The 12,359-nt window shown below is 45.5% G+C and overlaps 1 protein-coding gene and 1 non-coding gene across 2 annotated transcripts in view; one reads left to right on the top strand and one right to left on the bottom strand.

Annotated features, from left to right (window-relative positions):
* INPP5B (inositol polyphosphate-5-phosphatase B) overlaps nucleotides 1-12,359 on the bottom strand; it is a 50,558-nt gene that overhangs the window by 403 nt on the left and 37,796 nt on the right. The window contains 10 exon segments of the mRNA XM_038557840.1: nucleotides 220-331; nucleotides 1,383-1,510; nucleotides 1,878-1,962; nucleotides 3,393-3,506; nucleotides 4,645-4,880; nucleotides 5,715-5,877; nucleotides 7,014-7,124; nucleotides 8,973-9,108; nucleotides 10,129-10,238; nucleotides 12,233-12,344. Of these exon segments, the coding sequence (XP_038413768.1) occupies nucleotides 220-331; nucleotides 1,383-1,510; nucleotides 1,878-1,962; nucleotides 3,393-3,506; nucleotides 4,645-4,880; nucleotides 5,715-5,877; nucleotides 7,014-7,124; nucleotides 8,973-9,108; nucleotides 10,129-10,238; nucleotides 12,233-12,344 (1,307 nt within the window).
* Nucleotides 2,533-2,640, top strand: LOC119869474. The gene has a single exon (XR_005371032.1). It is a non-coding gene; the product is annotated as a U6 spliceosomal RNA (small nuclear RNA).

Genomic DNA, 12,359 nt, shown 5'->3' with positions numbered 1-12,359 from the left:
AGCAGCACTACTTATTTTTGTGTTGAGTTGGGAGGAGTGCCCCAAAGCATTATTTTCTGCTTGAAAAAAAAAAAAAAAAAAAACATGTGAGGGTAAATTTGGCCCAGGACCGCAGATTTTAGTTCCACTTCAGTGGTCTTGGGACCTTCTTCAAGCACATTTCTCATAATGAGTCTCTCAGTTTGCAGAGATGCTTTCCACGGACGCTTGACTGCTTACCTAGAATATTCTCATCCAAATGATTTTTTGCTGATTTTTTCAGCAGTTCTCGCAAAAACGCCATCAAGTAATTGAAGACATTTTGGTGGAAAGTGGGGAGGGTAGAAATGACCTGGAAGAAGGAGAATCGGGATTTGTCTTTTCATTCATTCAGTCATTTGTCAGACATTTGCTATATTCCAGGAACTGAGTACATGATCCAAGGGCATGAGTAAGACTGTGCACAGGGAACCCTGAACACTCACCCCTTGGCACGAGTGTCAAAAGAGAAGCACAGATCAAGCACTATGTGAATTTAGACGGCAATATTCTAACCATATGCTCTCAAAAGGTTTATGGGAATAGAAGACACTTTAAGCCAGGTCTTGAATATAAGACAAGACTGGACTTGCCAAAGTAAGGACTAGGGTATTCAGAGCAAAAAGAAAGTATAAAAAAGGCAAGAGAAGGAAAACTGAGATAAGGGGAGAGATTGAGAAGTCAATTTTAGCAGAAGCACCACTGTTTGAACAGGCACTAAGCCTGGAGGGGTCGATCAGGCTAGAATTCAAGTACTCCAGCTCTCTGCATATCATCATTGCCACTTGGGAAGCTTGTACGAGATCTATTCCAAAAGAGATTCCGACTCAGTGGATGGGCGGGGAGGCTCTGGAACCTGTATTATTTGCAAGTTTTCTAGATTATTCTGCTATATATGTGTGAACGACTAGACCAGACGGTTAAAAGTCTTGAATATTTGTTTAAGAAAATCATTAATTGGCAATAGAGAGCCGAGTGTGGCTTTTGACCAACAGTGACCAGACGAGAGCTTTAGGGCACGTGGTATGATGGCAGTATACAAAACAAATGAGCAGAGGGAGAGCCTGAGTGTGGGGCTTGGAACCAGGGTCAGTGGACGAGAGTGAAAGATCAAGGGAACTGGGCATGTGGGAGGCAAGCAGAGGCCGACTCAGAAATGATTCAGGTTTCTGGGTTCAGTCACTGGAATTAAAGATGAAGCCATTAAATAAAAGAGGACATGAGAGGAAGAACAGGTTCGGGAAGGAAGGCTATGGAGTTGCTAGGACACTGTGTTTGAGGGACTGCGCCCACTTTGTTCCCTCAGGCCCCACGAGGCCCGAGGCTGCAACATGTGTAAATTAATGCTCAACGCTTCCCCTCACCTGTTTACTCGCTGTGTAGTTGCCAGAACACTCCAAGCAGTTATGGTAGGTGCTATAGCAGATGACAGGCTCTGGCAGGCTCTCCAGGAAAAGCAGCAAGGCTTCAGCTACGGAATGATTGCTGGCGGCTTTTGGCCCATCGTTAAGGAACTGGCGATGCCGAGCCGTGGTTAGGAAAAGGCCCAGGAGCGAGCACATGCCAGAAGTGCCCTCTGCTCAGAGCCAGGATGCCAGCCTGACATGGTGAAGGGGCCAACCTGTTTGTCAGCTTAGCTGGGCCCTCCTGAGTTCCTGCTACAGTGGCTGCTTAAAGTTGTAAAGTCTTCTCTATGCAAACTTTAAGTAAGAAAAATATGGTAGCTGAGGACACAAGATCTGATTTTGAGCCTTAAAATATTCTTTCTTTTCTCTCACCTCTTAATCATATTCATATGCATGCACGTGCACACATACACACACACACACGTGCACATGCGCACAAACGTCTAAGGATACAGAGGGTTTCAATCATTCCCGTATCCAAACAGTCCCTGATATGCTCAAATTCCGACCTCAGGCCTGGCTGCTGAAACAGATCTTCCTGCAAAAAGAAAGAAAGTTACCAAATAGTTACATTCTCAGAAAATTAGCCATGATTTCCTGACCTAGAAATATGATCACCACCCAGGTGCAAATAGGGAGCAGCGTAGTGAGGCCTTGGAATCAACCTGGTAAACGATGTGATAGATGTAGGGCTGATGCAGCTAACTCACCTGGCAGGCCTTCCCAAGCATGCTCCCACGACAGGTCTTTCAAGTGATAAAACTGATTATAAAGCTACAGGTAGGGCCTACTGCTCATAACAATAAGGTAACCTTATAGCTATGTTTCCTGCAGTGTTATGGAGAGATTAACCAGGAAAAAAGCATGAGGAAAATACATCATTTATAAGATGGAGAAAGTTAAAAAGGCACCACCTTGCTTTGTGAAAACAAGGTTACGGCACTAAAGGTATTTCCTTTGGTCCTACCCTGCTTTATATTCATTTGTTTTGTTAAATGACTTAACGCCACATAACTGAATAATAATATTCTGTGTATTGCTCATTACACTCGGGAGGAGCTCCACAGAGAAGGCTGATCATGGCATGGTACCTAAGAACGTGACCTCTGTGCTCACTTTGGTAGCACATGCACTAAAGTGAGAACGATACAGAGAAGATTAGCATGGCCCCTGAACAAGAATGTGACTTCTACAGCCAGACTCCCTGAGTTCTAATCCCCATCCTGCCCATTTATCAGCTTTGGGATCGTGACCAAGTTACTTGGCCTTCTGGACCTCGGGTTCTTCTTCATCTGAGGGCTATTGTGAGAACTAACTGAGGCAATGCTGCTAAACACTTAGAATAGTGTTTGATCCACTGTAGTAATATATGTAAAGGGGCGGGGGGGTTAGTAAAAAGAGACTGTCCTAAGAATGTACGTTGCTCCCAAGTGGTAGAGCTGTGGTGGACTATAGTTTGTATTAGTCTCCCTACATGAATGAGTCAGTGAAGCTGACCAATCTGATCTCATGGAGCTTGCCCAAATCACTCTAGAAATCAGGCCGCCTGACTCATGCCCTGGGGGCTCCATCTGGTCTCCGGCCTCAGTCTGGCTTATCAACAAGTTAGCCCCTCCCATTCCCAGAAACTGGCAAGAACTCCTCAAAAGGATAGCAGGCTGACATCCTGAGAGGAATCCGGATGTCTTTCTACTTGGGAGGACCCCAGGGGACAGGGGAGGGAACACGCTGTGCCACGAAGGCCATCCTCTGCAAGGCTGCTTCCCTATCAAGCGCTGTATGTACCAGCAAGGTCTCATGGGGCTATGAAACTATGAACCTACCCCCAACTCACTCCTTAGGGAAGAGATAGACTTCCATAGATTCCTTGGGGTTAAAGCTTCTTACACCAAAAGTTCTTGAGGCTGATGCTCTTTCCCAAGGCAGCCTGGCCTCAATCAGGTCTGACTGCTTTTAATCACCACCTACCTGCTGGACAGCATTCTGGTACAGGTAATCAACCATCATCCAGAGCTCTTTGGGGATTCCCAAGGGGTTCTCCAACTGGATCCCATCATCTTCCGTCTGTAGTGGCATCAGAGTCTGAAAAGCAATAAAAAGGATAGGAGCGCCTGGGTGGTTCAGCCGGTTAAGTGTCTGCCTTCCGCTCAGGTCATGGTCTCAGGGTCCTGGGATCGAGCTCTGAGCCTGCTGCTCCCTCTGCTCATGTTCATTCTCCCTCTATGTCAAATAAATAAAATCTTAATTTAAAAAATAAAATTAAAAAATAAAAAGCATAACACGAAGGTCCACCGATGGAACTTCCAACAGCCTAGTTCCAGGAGAATACATGATAATGGGGGCAGCAAACCCATGGAGGAAGAGAAGCACTTCAAACCCCTAAGCAAACATTCCATAGGCAAAAAAATGAAATCAGGTGCCACAATCAAGGCACAAAAGGTGATTTTTGAGAATGAGGAATGGGTTATGGCAAGCAGTTTCAATAAATCAGATGAAATATGCATCATCTTCTTTGAAAAAATATCCTGCCAAGAGCAGAACCAGGGAGGGATGCCAGACTGGCTCAGCGGTTGAGCATCTACCTTCAGCTCAGGGTATGATCCCAGGGCCCTGGGATCGAGTCCCACATCGGGCTCCCCACAGGGAGCCTGCTTCTCCCTATGGGAGAAGACATATGCCTATGTCTCTGATGAATAAATAAATAAAATATTAAAAAAAGAAAAGAGCAGAAACAGGGAGACAGTGTGGCCTGGTGGGGTAAGGACAGAGACTTGGGAGTCTTAGGAGTTCAAAAGTCTGAATGCAGGCACCAGGTCCACTGTTAACCTACCATGTGACCTGTGACTAATCACACTCCTTACTGGGCCTCTGTTTTCATCTTATGTAATGGAGAGGATTGAAATTGAGTCCCCAAATTAAAAAATGCATTGGAACAGGGAGAAATGCATGTTACAATAAATCTGCTCTAAAGTAGTCCTCTTGTATTCAAATTGTCTCTATAGAAGTCTTTTACATCTCAGAAAGTTTAGTTCAGGATGACAGATGCCCACGTGATGATTAAAACAAAAAAAAGGAATAAAATCACGGGCCAGGGCAACTTCATATCTTAGTATCCATGGCTGAGTTTCTCTAATATACTATGTATGAAAGACTGAGAATATCTTGTTTCACTGGCTCGGCTGCTACCATTCTAGAAGCTTCCTTGTGGCATGTAACTCACCAGCTCTCTAATTGTTTCCAGGGGCAGGTCCAAGATCGGCTCCCTCATGTAGCACAACGTATGTATGGGAGATCCGAAACAGCTGGGCAGGTAATTCCCAGACACAGACAGAAAGTAATCCTTTCCCCTGTCCAGGTGCAAAACCAGAATGTCTTCAATTTTGTCTTCACCTGAGTTGAGCTTTGTAGCTGTGGTCTTATTTACAAATAGCTCCAATTCTATCTCAATGGCAGAGTCTGAAGAAAAACATTAAAAGTTAACATTGGCTGGTTGTAAGGCCAAGAGGAAAGAGGGAAAGAGGACAGCAGGGACGCGGAGCAGCCACGAAGGACTGGGGAAGGGCATCAGAGGTGTCAGCCAACCAACACATATGTATGTGCTCAGCACTCAGAGGACACACGAACAAGTTTCTAGTCCACGTGGAGATATGAAAACAACAAACAAAAACATGTGATGAGGCAACTGCTATGAAAATCAGGTACAAAGGAGCACAGTTCAAGTTACAATTATTAATACAATCAGAAGGCAGGGATCAAAGAGCTTGCCCTGGGCCAGGTCAGATAAAGACACCTGATACAGGAGAAAATATAATGCAAGTGTCAGCCTATAAATTGTCCACAAAACAGGCTTCATCCCTCTGCCACACAGCACAACGCAGAGTGCAAAGGAGAAGTTAGGGGAAAGACACCAATGGTACATTCCAGGGCCAGATATAATCTCTGGATTACCACCCCGTTATCTTTCCCTATAAGAGCAGATGCGGGGACCTGATTATAGTGAGGCAGACAGTGAAAATGGGTCCTTCAAGAGCAGCACCTGCTTCCCAGTGGTCTTCCGTCTTCTCTTTCTGTGAAATTATGGAACATATACATGGCTGAGAAAGCTTTTCAAGCTGAACTCGTACCCTTTCCTGTTATATCTTAGTTGCGGACGGTTGGTCCAGAGGACTTTTAGAAGTTTCAATCAGACAACAAACAGTCAAACAAAAAAGCTTACTTTTAGGAAAACAAGCAGTCAGGGTAGAGCGTTCCCCAAACCAGCAACCAGGGACCTGGAAACAGAGGCCTCACCTGGCAGGAGGAAACCTCTGCTGGGGTTGGCATTCAGCCACTTCTTACAGTAAGACGCTTCATCAGGCTTGTTGATGAATTCAAACTGACAGGGTACTTGTCCATTATGGATAGTAAAGGACTGTACTTGCAACTGCATGTATTTCACATTCTGAAAACAGAACTGGGAACAAGCCCGGGACCAGTCAGACCAGTGCCCTCTTACTCGGCAACCCGCTCAGCCACCCCAACTGGGCAATCTTTGCCCTTTCCAGAAAGAAAATCAAGGACCATCTCTTTCAAATCATGATTCTGCTTTACGTATTTACCTGGGAGGCCACAGCTCCACTAAAGACCAGTGGTCTGTGTTTAACCCAGAAATCCAAAAGCTTACATTGTTATATAAATAAATTTCCTGAAGGATTCAAAGTTCGAACTTTCTGTCTTCTATACACAAAGACCACTTCCAAAATACCCTTTACAAATTCCAGCCCCAAATATGAAGATGGAGCACATTAGGGCATTAAACAATACCCTCACCAGAAATCTCCATTCTGACTTCTTGGAACTGTCCGTTCTAAGTGCTCCACGCTGTAGCTCTTCCATAAAAAATCTAGTCAGCCTTAACTAGACTTCCCCGACCTGTGACCCATCCCTTTTCTTTTTTTTTTTTTTTATTTTTTTTTTTTTTTAAATTTTTATTTATTTATGATAGTCACAGAGAGAGAGAGAGAGAGAGGCAGAGACATAGGCAGAGGGAGAAGCAGGCTCCATGCACCGGGAGCCCGATGTGGGATTCGATCCCGGGTCTCCAGGATCGCGCCCTGGGCCAAAGGCAGGCGCCAAACCGCTGCGCCACCCAGGGATCCCCCCATCCCTTTTCTACACCACCTTCCCTCCCACCAACACCTGTGTACCCACAAAATTCTAACTCAACTTAATCTTGGTCAAAGCAAAACATCCGTAGGAAGACAAACCCCTGCGACAAATACATACCAGCTACACTAAAATCAAACAAAGCACTTTTTGGCTCATCTGTGCCATCATTTAAATCATGAATGGCCCACGTGTGGGTAAAACCTATGAGTCATACAGGTTAAAGGCTTCTGATTCAGACGATCAGAAGAACAGAATCCAAACCAGCCCCCTCCTGTCAGCTAACACAGCAGCCTCATTGTAACTAGAGGCGGCTGCCTGTCAAGAAGCCTGGAGTCCAGGGGTCAGACAGGTGGCTCCTGGGTTTCTGAGGCCTCGCAGATGAGATCTGAGTTCTACAAATAGAAGAGCCTGTTGCTGATATCCTTAACATGTCCTTCCTACCTCTCGCTTAGAAAGGGACACAGAAGGAATGTTGGCATTTTCCATCTTGTCCAGGGAGCGAACAATCTCTTCCAGAGTCTTCCGGTAACGTTCTTCGTTGACCACCTTCACCTGGCAGGGAAATAGCAGAGCCTGAGTGCCTTCTGCCCATTTCCTCCTTTTCAGGAAAGAGGACATGCACAGCACGGGGCAAGAGCAGCTGATGGCAACACGGAAAATGAAGACTAGATGGATTTAATTGGTCAACAAAGAACCCAGTTCACAACAGACCCAGAAGGGTCTCCAGAAGCAGAGTTTGTGATGAGGTTAACTGCAGAGAGAAGACGCAGGAGTGGAAGCCTGGCTGGCAGGTGTGGCAGATCGCAGACCTAGGGCAGAATGATGCTCAGTGACGAGATCTACTTTGTTTGCTGCTGTCAACGGGCCTGCAGCGAGAAACTTCTCTAGGGTTTGATTGAAAGTGGCATTTCTCGAGGTTTTGTAACCTGTGCTCCACTGGCCAAGATTTTTGTCAGGCTTTCCCTTATGTGTTGTGAATTATAAACACAATTTTTGTCACTTTCAAGTAATAAAACTCTGTAACATACATCAGGCTTTTGTCAAGCTACCCACAGCTTCACGGATTCTGATATGCCTCTCTACCTGAACCCTTGAGAATAGATAATATAAAGAAGCAGAAGTCACAGGGGAAGAGATAATAAAAAGATGTTTAACTTCGCTAGCAAGCAGAGAAATGTTATCCAAAATAATGCAAGATCTCTTTCTTTTGGCTCATTGGGTTGGCAGAAATTTAAGACTAATAAAATCCAACATCAGCCAGGGTGTGGGAAATAAGCTCATATGGATTTGGTAGAAGGAGGAAGAGGAGGGAGCTCTATCTTTACTGACATGGAAAGATCTCCTAAGACATAGTCAGTAGGGGGAAACAAAAGATGTTCTCTCAGAACACTATGCATAACATGATCTTTTACAAAAAGGGAAAACATCTTCTACGTTGTATACAGAATACGGACATGTTTGTAAATGCAAAGAAAAAGTTGTGGAAAAGTTTTGGAAAGTTACAGTCCAAAAAGCAAAGGGGAACTTCCAAGGACACAGAAATATATCATAGAAGTACACCAAAATAATTATGAATTAAATTTAAGTTAAAACGACTTTTTTGTTTTGTTATCAAGAAACCTCCATGCCCAATGTGGGGCTCGAACTCACAACCTTAAGATCGGGTCACATGCTCTACGGACTGAGCCAGCTGAGTGCCCCTAAAAACAATTTTTTTTAAAGACTGATTTGACAGAAAGAGAGAGAGAGCACAGGCAGCCGGAGCAGCAGACAGGAGTGGAAGAGGCAGGCTCCCCACTAAGCGGACAGCAAATGCAGGGCCCAATCCAGGACCCTGGGACCATGACCTGAGCCAAAGCAGACATTTAACCAACTGAGCCACTCAGGCGCCCCACCTAAAAACAATTTTTTTTAAGATTTTATTTATTTATTCATGACAGACATAGAGGCAGAGACAGAGGCAGAGGGAGAAGCAGGCTCCCTGCGGGGAGCCTGATGTGGGACTTGACCCTAGGACCCCGAGATCACACCCTGAGTGGAAGGCAGACACTCAACCGCTGAGCCACCCAGGTGTCCCTAAAAACAATTTTTAGGGCAGCCCGGATGGCTCAGCGGTTTAGCGCTGCCTTGGGCCCAGGGCCTGATCCTGGAGACCCAGGATTGAGTCCCACGTCGGGCTCCCTGCATGGAGCCTGCTTCTCCCTCTGCCTGTGTCTCTGCCTCTCTTTCTCTCTCTCTGTGTTTCATGAATAAATAATAAAATCTTTAAAAAAAAAACAATTTTTAAAAGCTTTCTCATATTCAGGTCAGAAGGAGGAGCTAAGAATGACAAGAGTGGTCTTGGTTATGAGAACCCTTTCTCCATAGAGTGCTCCTGATGGGTATCAGCTGCACACCTACCCCGATGTCAAACACTGAGCTGACAGGCTTGTGGTCACTGGTCTTCAGGGCCATGTGGCTCTGGTAACTCAGCTGAGTGATGTTCTTCCCTTTCCAGAGGACCCGGTCACACCAGGCAGGAGCACGACACTTCTCGCTGAAATGCAAAGTCCACACTGGGGGCCTGCACAGGCATAGCAGAGCCCCCTGCCTGGCCAGCACCCTGGCTCAGCTGGAGAATGACAGGGCAGGGCCTTCAAGTCTATGCAGCCCCAGGGATCTGAGAAAGCACAGCAATTTGGGCCCACCAGGGGATAGCATGTGCTCTGTGGGTATCACCCAAAACAGCTGCATGGGCCCCAAGCCAAACACCATTCAGAATGACTCTCTGCTCTTTACCCTCCTATGGGGATGAGACGAAAAAGGCAATCTGGGAGTAAGTACTCTGCAGTCCTTAAAAGATGGTGCTTGAAACAGGCTCTGAATTCCTACTGCTTCAGTTATAAGCTTGGTTTTATACTAGCCTGTTTGGGAGGCTCTTTATCTTATTTTTTTAATTTGATTTTTTTTTTTAAGATTTTTTATTTTTAAATAATCTATACCCTCAATGTGGTGCTTGGAACTCACGACCCCCAAGGTCAAGAGTTGCATGGTCCACCTACTGAGCCAGCCAGGTACCCCTTGGAAGGCTCTTTAATTTTTGTGTGCCTTAGTTCCCCGATCTAAAAACTGAGGATAATAAATCATACCTCCAAAAATAAATTTTAAAAAAATAAATAAATCATACCTCCTTCAGCTGGCTGCTGAGAAGATTTAGTGAGGTAACAGAAGTAAAGTGTATGAAATAACGTGAGGCCTACCACAAGCATTAATGAAAGTGATAAACTCCTACGCGATGACCGAGTACAAGCTAAGTGGGTTGGAATCATCCTATCACCCTAAGCATAGCTGAAAAGTAAATTATTATAGAACAAAGGCTAAGGCAATAAAAAAAAGAGACCACGTAGGAAGGCAGAGCTGATCAATGAGCAGATACTGACGGGAAATGTTTGACCAGAGTGCAAAACACGGGAAGTCACAGGAATCGTATCTCCTTCTTTAGGCCCATGGGGACGAGTGCTTCCCTAAATGTCAGGGTTTCCATTTGCTCAGCTCCCTGAAGCAATCGCCTACCTACCTGGTATCCCAGTCATCGGAGCCAGTATCATACTTATAGGTTGGCTGGAACGTGAGCTCGCCTTCGGTGAAGCCTTCGAACACCGCCTTGGCAGCCACCTGAGTTTTCAGCTATACAAAAGGATGGAAGAGGGGGAAAAACTCACTTTAGAATAAAAAAGTCAATCCTGGAATTAGCAGAGGAAAGGAAATCAATCTGGAATCTGAACCCTAACCCAAAAAGAAAGGCCCATGAGAAAGCTATCCTGCAAGATCTTGAGAACTAAATCCTAGGAAGGGGAGCAAGTTGACCATCCCTTGGCCTGTTGTACAGTTTTCGGGGCTTTTATGAGGGCCTACCTACATCCAGGGGGCCTGAGTACCAACCTACTGAGATGTCCCTCAGAGGGTCACGAACCGAAAGGCATAGACTTTTCCCTTCCAAGTATCAGATATTTCATCTGTGTAACACAGTTGTTCTCAATGTACAGAGAGAGAACTACACAGAAGAAGGTCTGGAAAGATACAGTCCAAAAAGCCAAGGGGAATTTCCGTGTATATAAAAGTAAATACTAGAAGTATACCCAAATGAGTATGAATTAAACAATTTTTTTTACAAGATTTTATTTATTCATTCATGAGAGGCAGAGACACAGGCAGAAGGAGAAGCAGGCTGCCTGCGAGGAGCTGGATGCGAGACTCGATCCCAGGACCCCGGGATCACGACCTGAGCCGAAGGCAGATAGATGCTTGCCCACTGAGCCACCCGGTCATCCCTCAACAACTTTTCTAAAGGAGTTTGTCAAAAATAAATAGATGATAGATAGATAGATAGATAGATAGATAGATAGATAGATAGATAGATAAGGAGTTTGTCAAATAAGTTATTTGAACCATGGGAAGTTCTGTGCCTTGATTTCCCCCACTGGCAAATACTGTATTTGTAACAGAATCTGTCTCTCAAGACTGCTGGGAAGAACTGTCAACTTAGAACGGTGCCTGGCACATTCTGAGAATAGCCAGGATTCTTCCCACTGCATTCATTTGAGGAGTTCCTTTAAGATCACACTTGCGGCGAGATGAACAACCACAGGTGTTCCTGCCTCCTCCCTGGGGACCAAGCTTTGCCCTGCGTGGACTGATGAAGAACTGTCAGCTAACCCTGGAGACAGGGAGCAGCCACTCAGGGCACAATAGTTGCCAAATTCCCCAAAATATGAATTCCTAAAGAAAAAAAAGACTATTAAGGAAAAAGCCACAGAAATAATAAAAATGTAGATGTTACTGTAGGATGATTCTTAAATTGGTATACGTAGACCTTAAAAGCATCTGAGAAGTAGAGAACACACGAAACCTCTACTGTTACTTGAAGACAGAGCAGAAAAGAAGGCAAGAGGAGGTGGGTATGACAGGGAAGGGGAGTTAGGTCGCCTTACTCTGGAATACAGATGCAATAAACAGATGGATAGAGAGCAGCCTGGCTTAATCCTGAAATGGGGATCAAAGAGAAAAAAAAAAAGGTAATTTACCAAGGGAAGGAACTAGGGAGAAAAATGAGCCACAAAAAGAGATTATTCCATAAGGAAAGACATAAGAAAGTGGAGATTTTTTTTCCCCCTTTGATTGATGTGCACTGCGGGATAAAAAGGTTAGCAGGATCATTCAGACTGATGACAATAAGAAGGGGGCTACAGGGTAAAAAGAAAAGGGACTTTAAGGTGAGAGCAGGAGGGGGCGAGGCAGGCTCACTCAGAAAACAAGGAGCAAGGCATCTTAAACACACCAAGTGCCTTTATGAGAAGCTTCATACCCTTTCAGCTCCAACTTGGATGAAATGAATGAATGAATGAGCACTGGGGATAAGGAGTGAGAGAGAGAGAGAGAGACTGAGACAGAGAACACGCACGCTCTTGTCCCCCAGGGGTATGAGGCACCTCGAGGGAAGAGCCAGTGGTGGCGGGGGGACAGCCGTGGACGAGGGAAGGCAGCTGAGAGGAGGAACGGCGGCCATCCGCTCCTCGGGGAAACCCACCCAGCCGAGGAGGAAGAGGCTGGGACCCCAGGCCTTCCTGTGCCCTCACAGTGCGGGGACAGCTGCCTTCAAACGCACAGGCGGCCATCTGTACCTGGTCGTATGCATACAGGGTCTGAAAGGCCTTCTCCTCGATGAGCTTTTTCACTGTCTCCACATCCAGTTCTTCTATCCTGTAGTTGAGGTCCCCCAGCCACAAGATCACACTGTGAGGAGAGAGC

Source organism: Canis lupus, chromosome 15 (assembly GCF_011100685.1).
Source record: "Canis lupus familiaris isolate Mischka breed German Shepherd chromosome 15, alternate assembly UU_Cfam_GSD_1.0, whole genome shotgun sequence".
Taxonomy (NCBI): Eukaryota; Metazoa; Chordata; class Mammalia; order Carnivora; family Canidae; genus Canis; species Canis lupus.
Note: the sequence above shows the minus strand (reverse complement) of the source record. Positions and strands in the feature narration are given on the sequence as shown.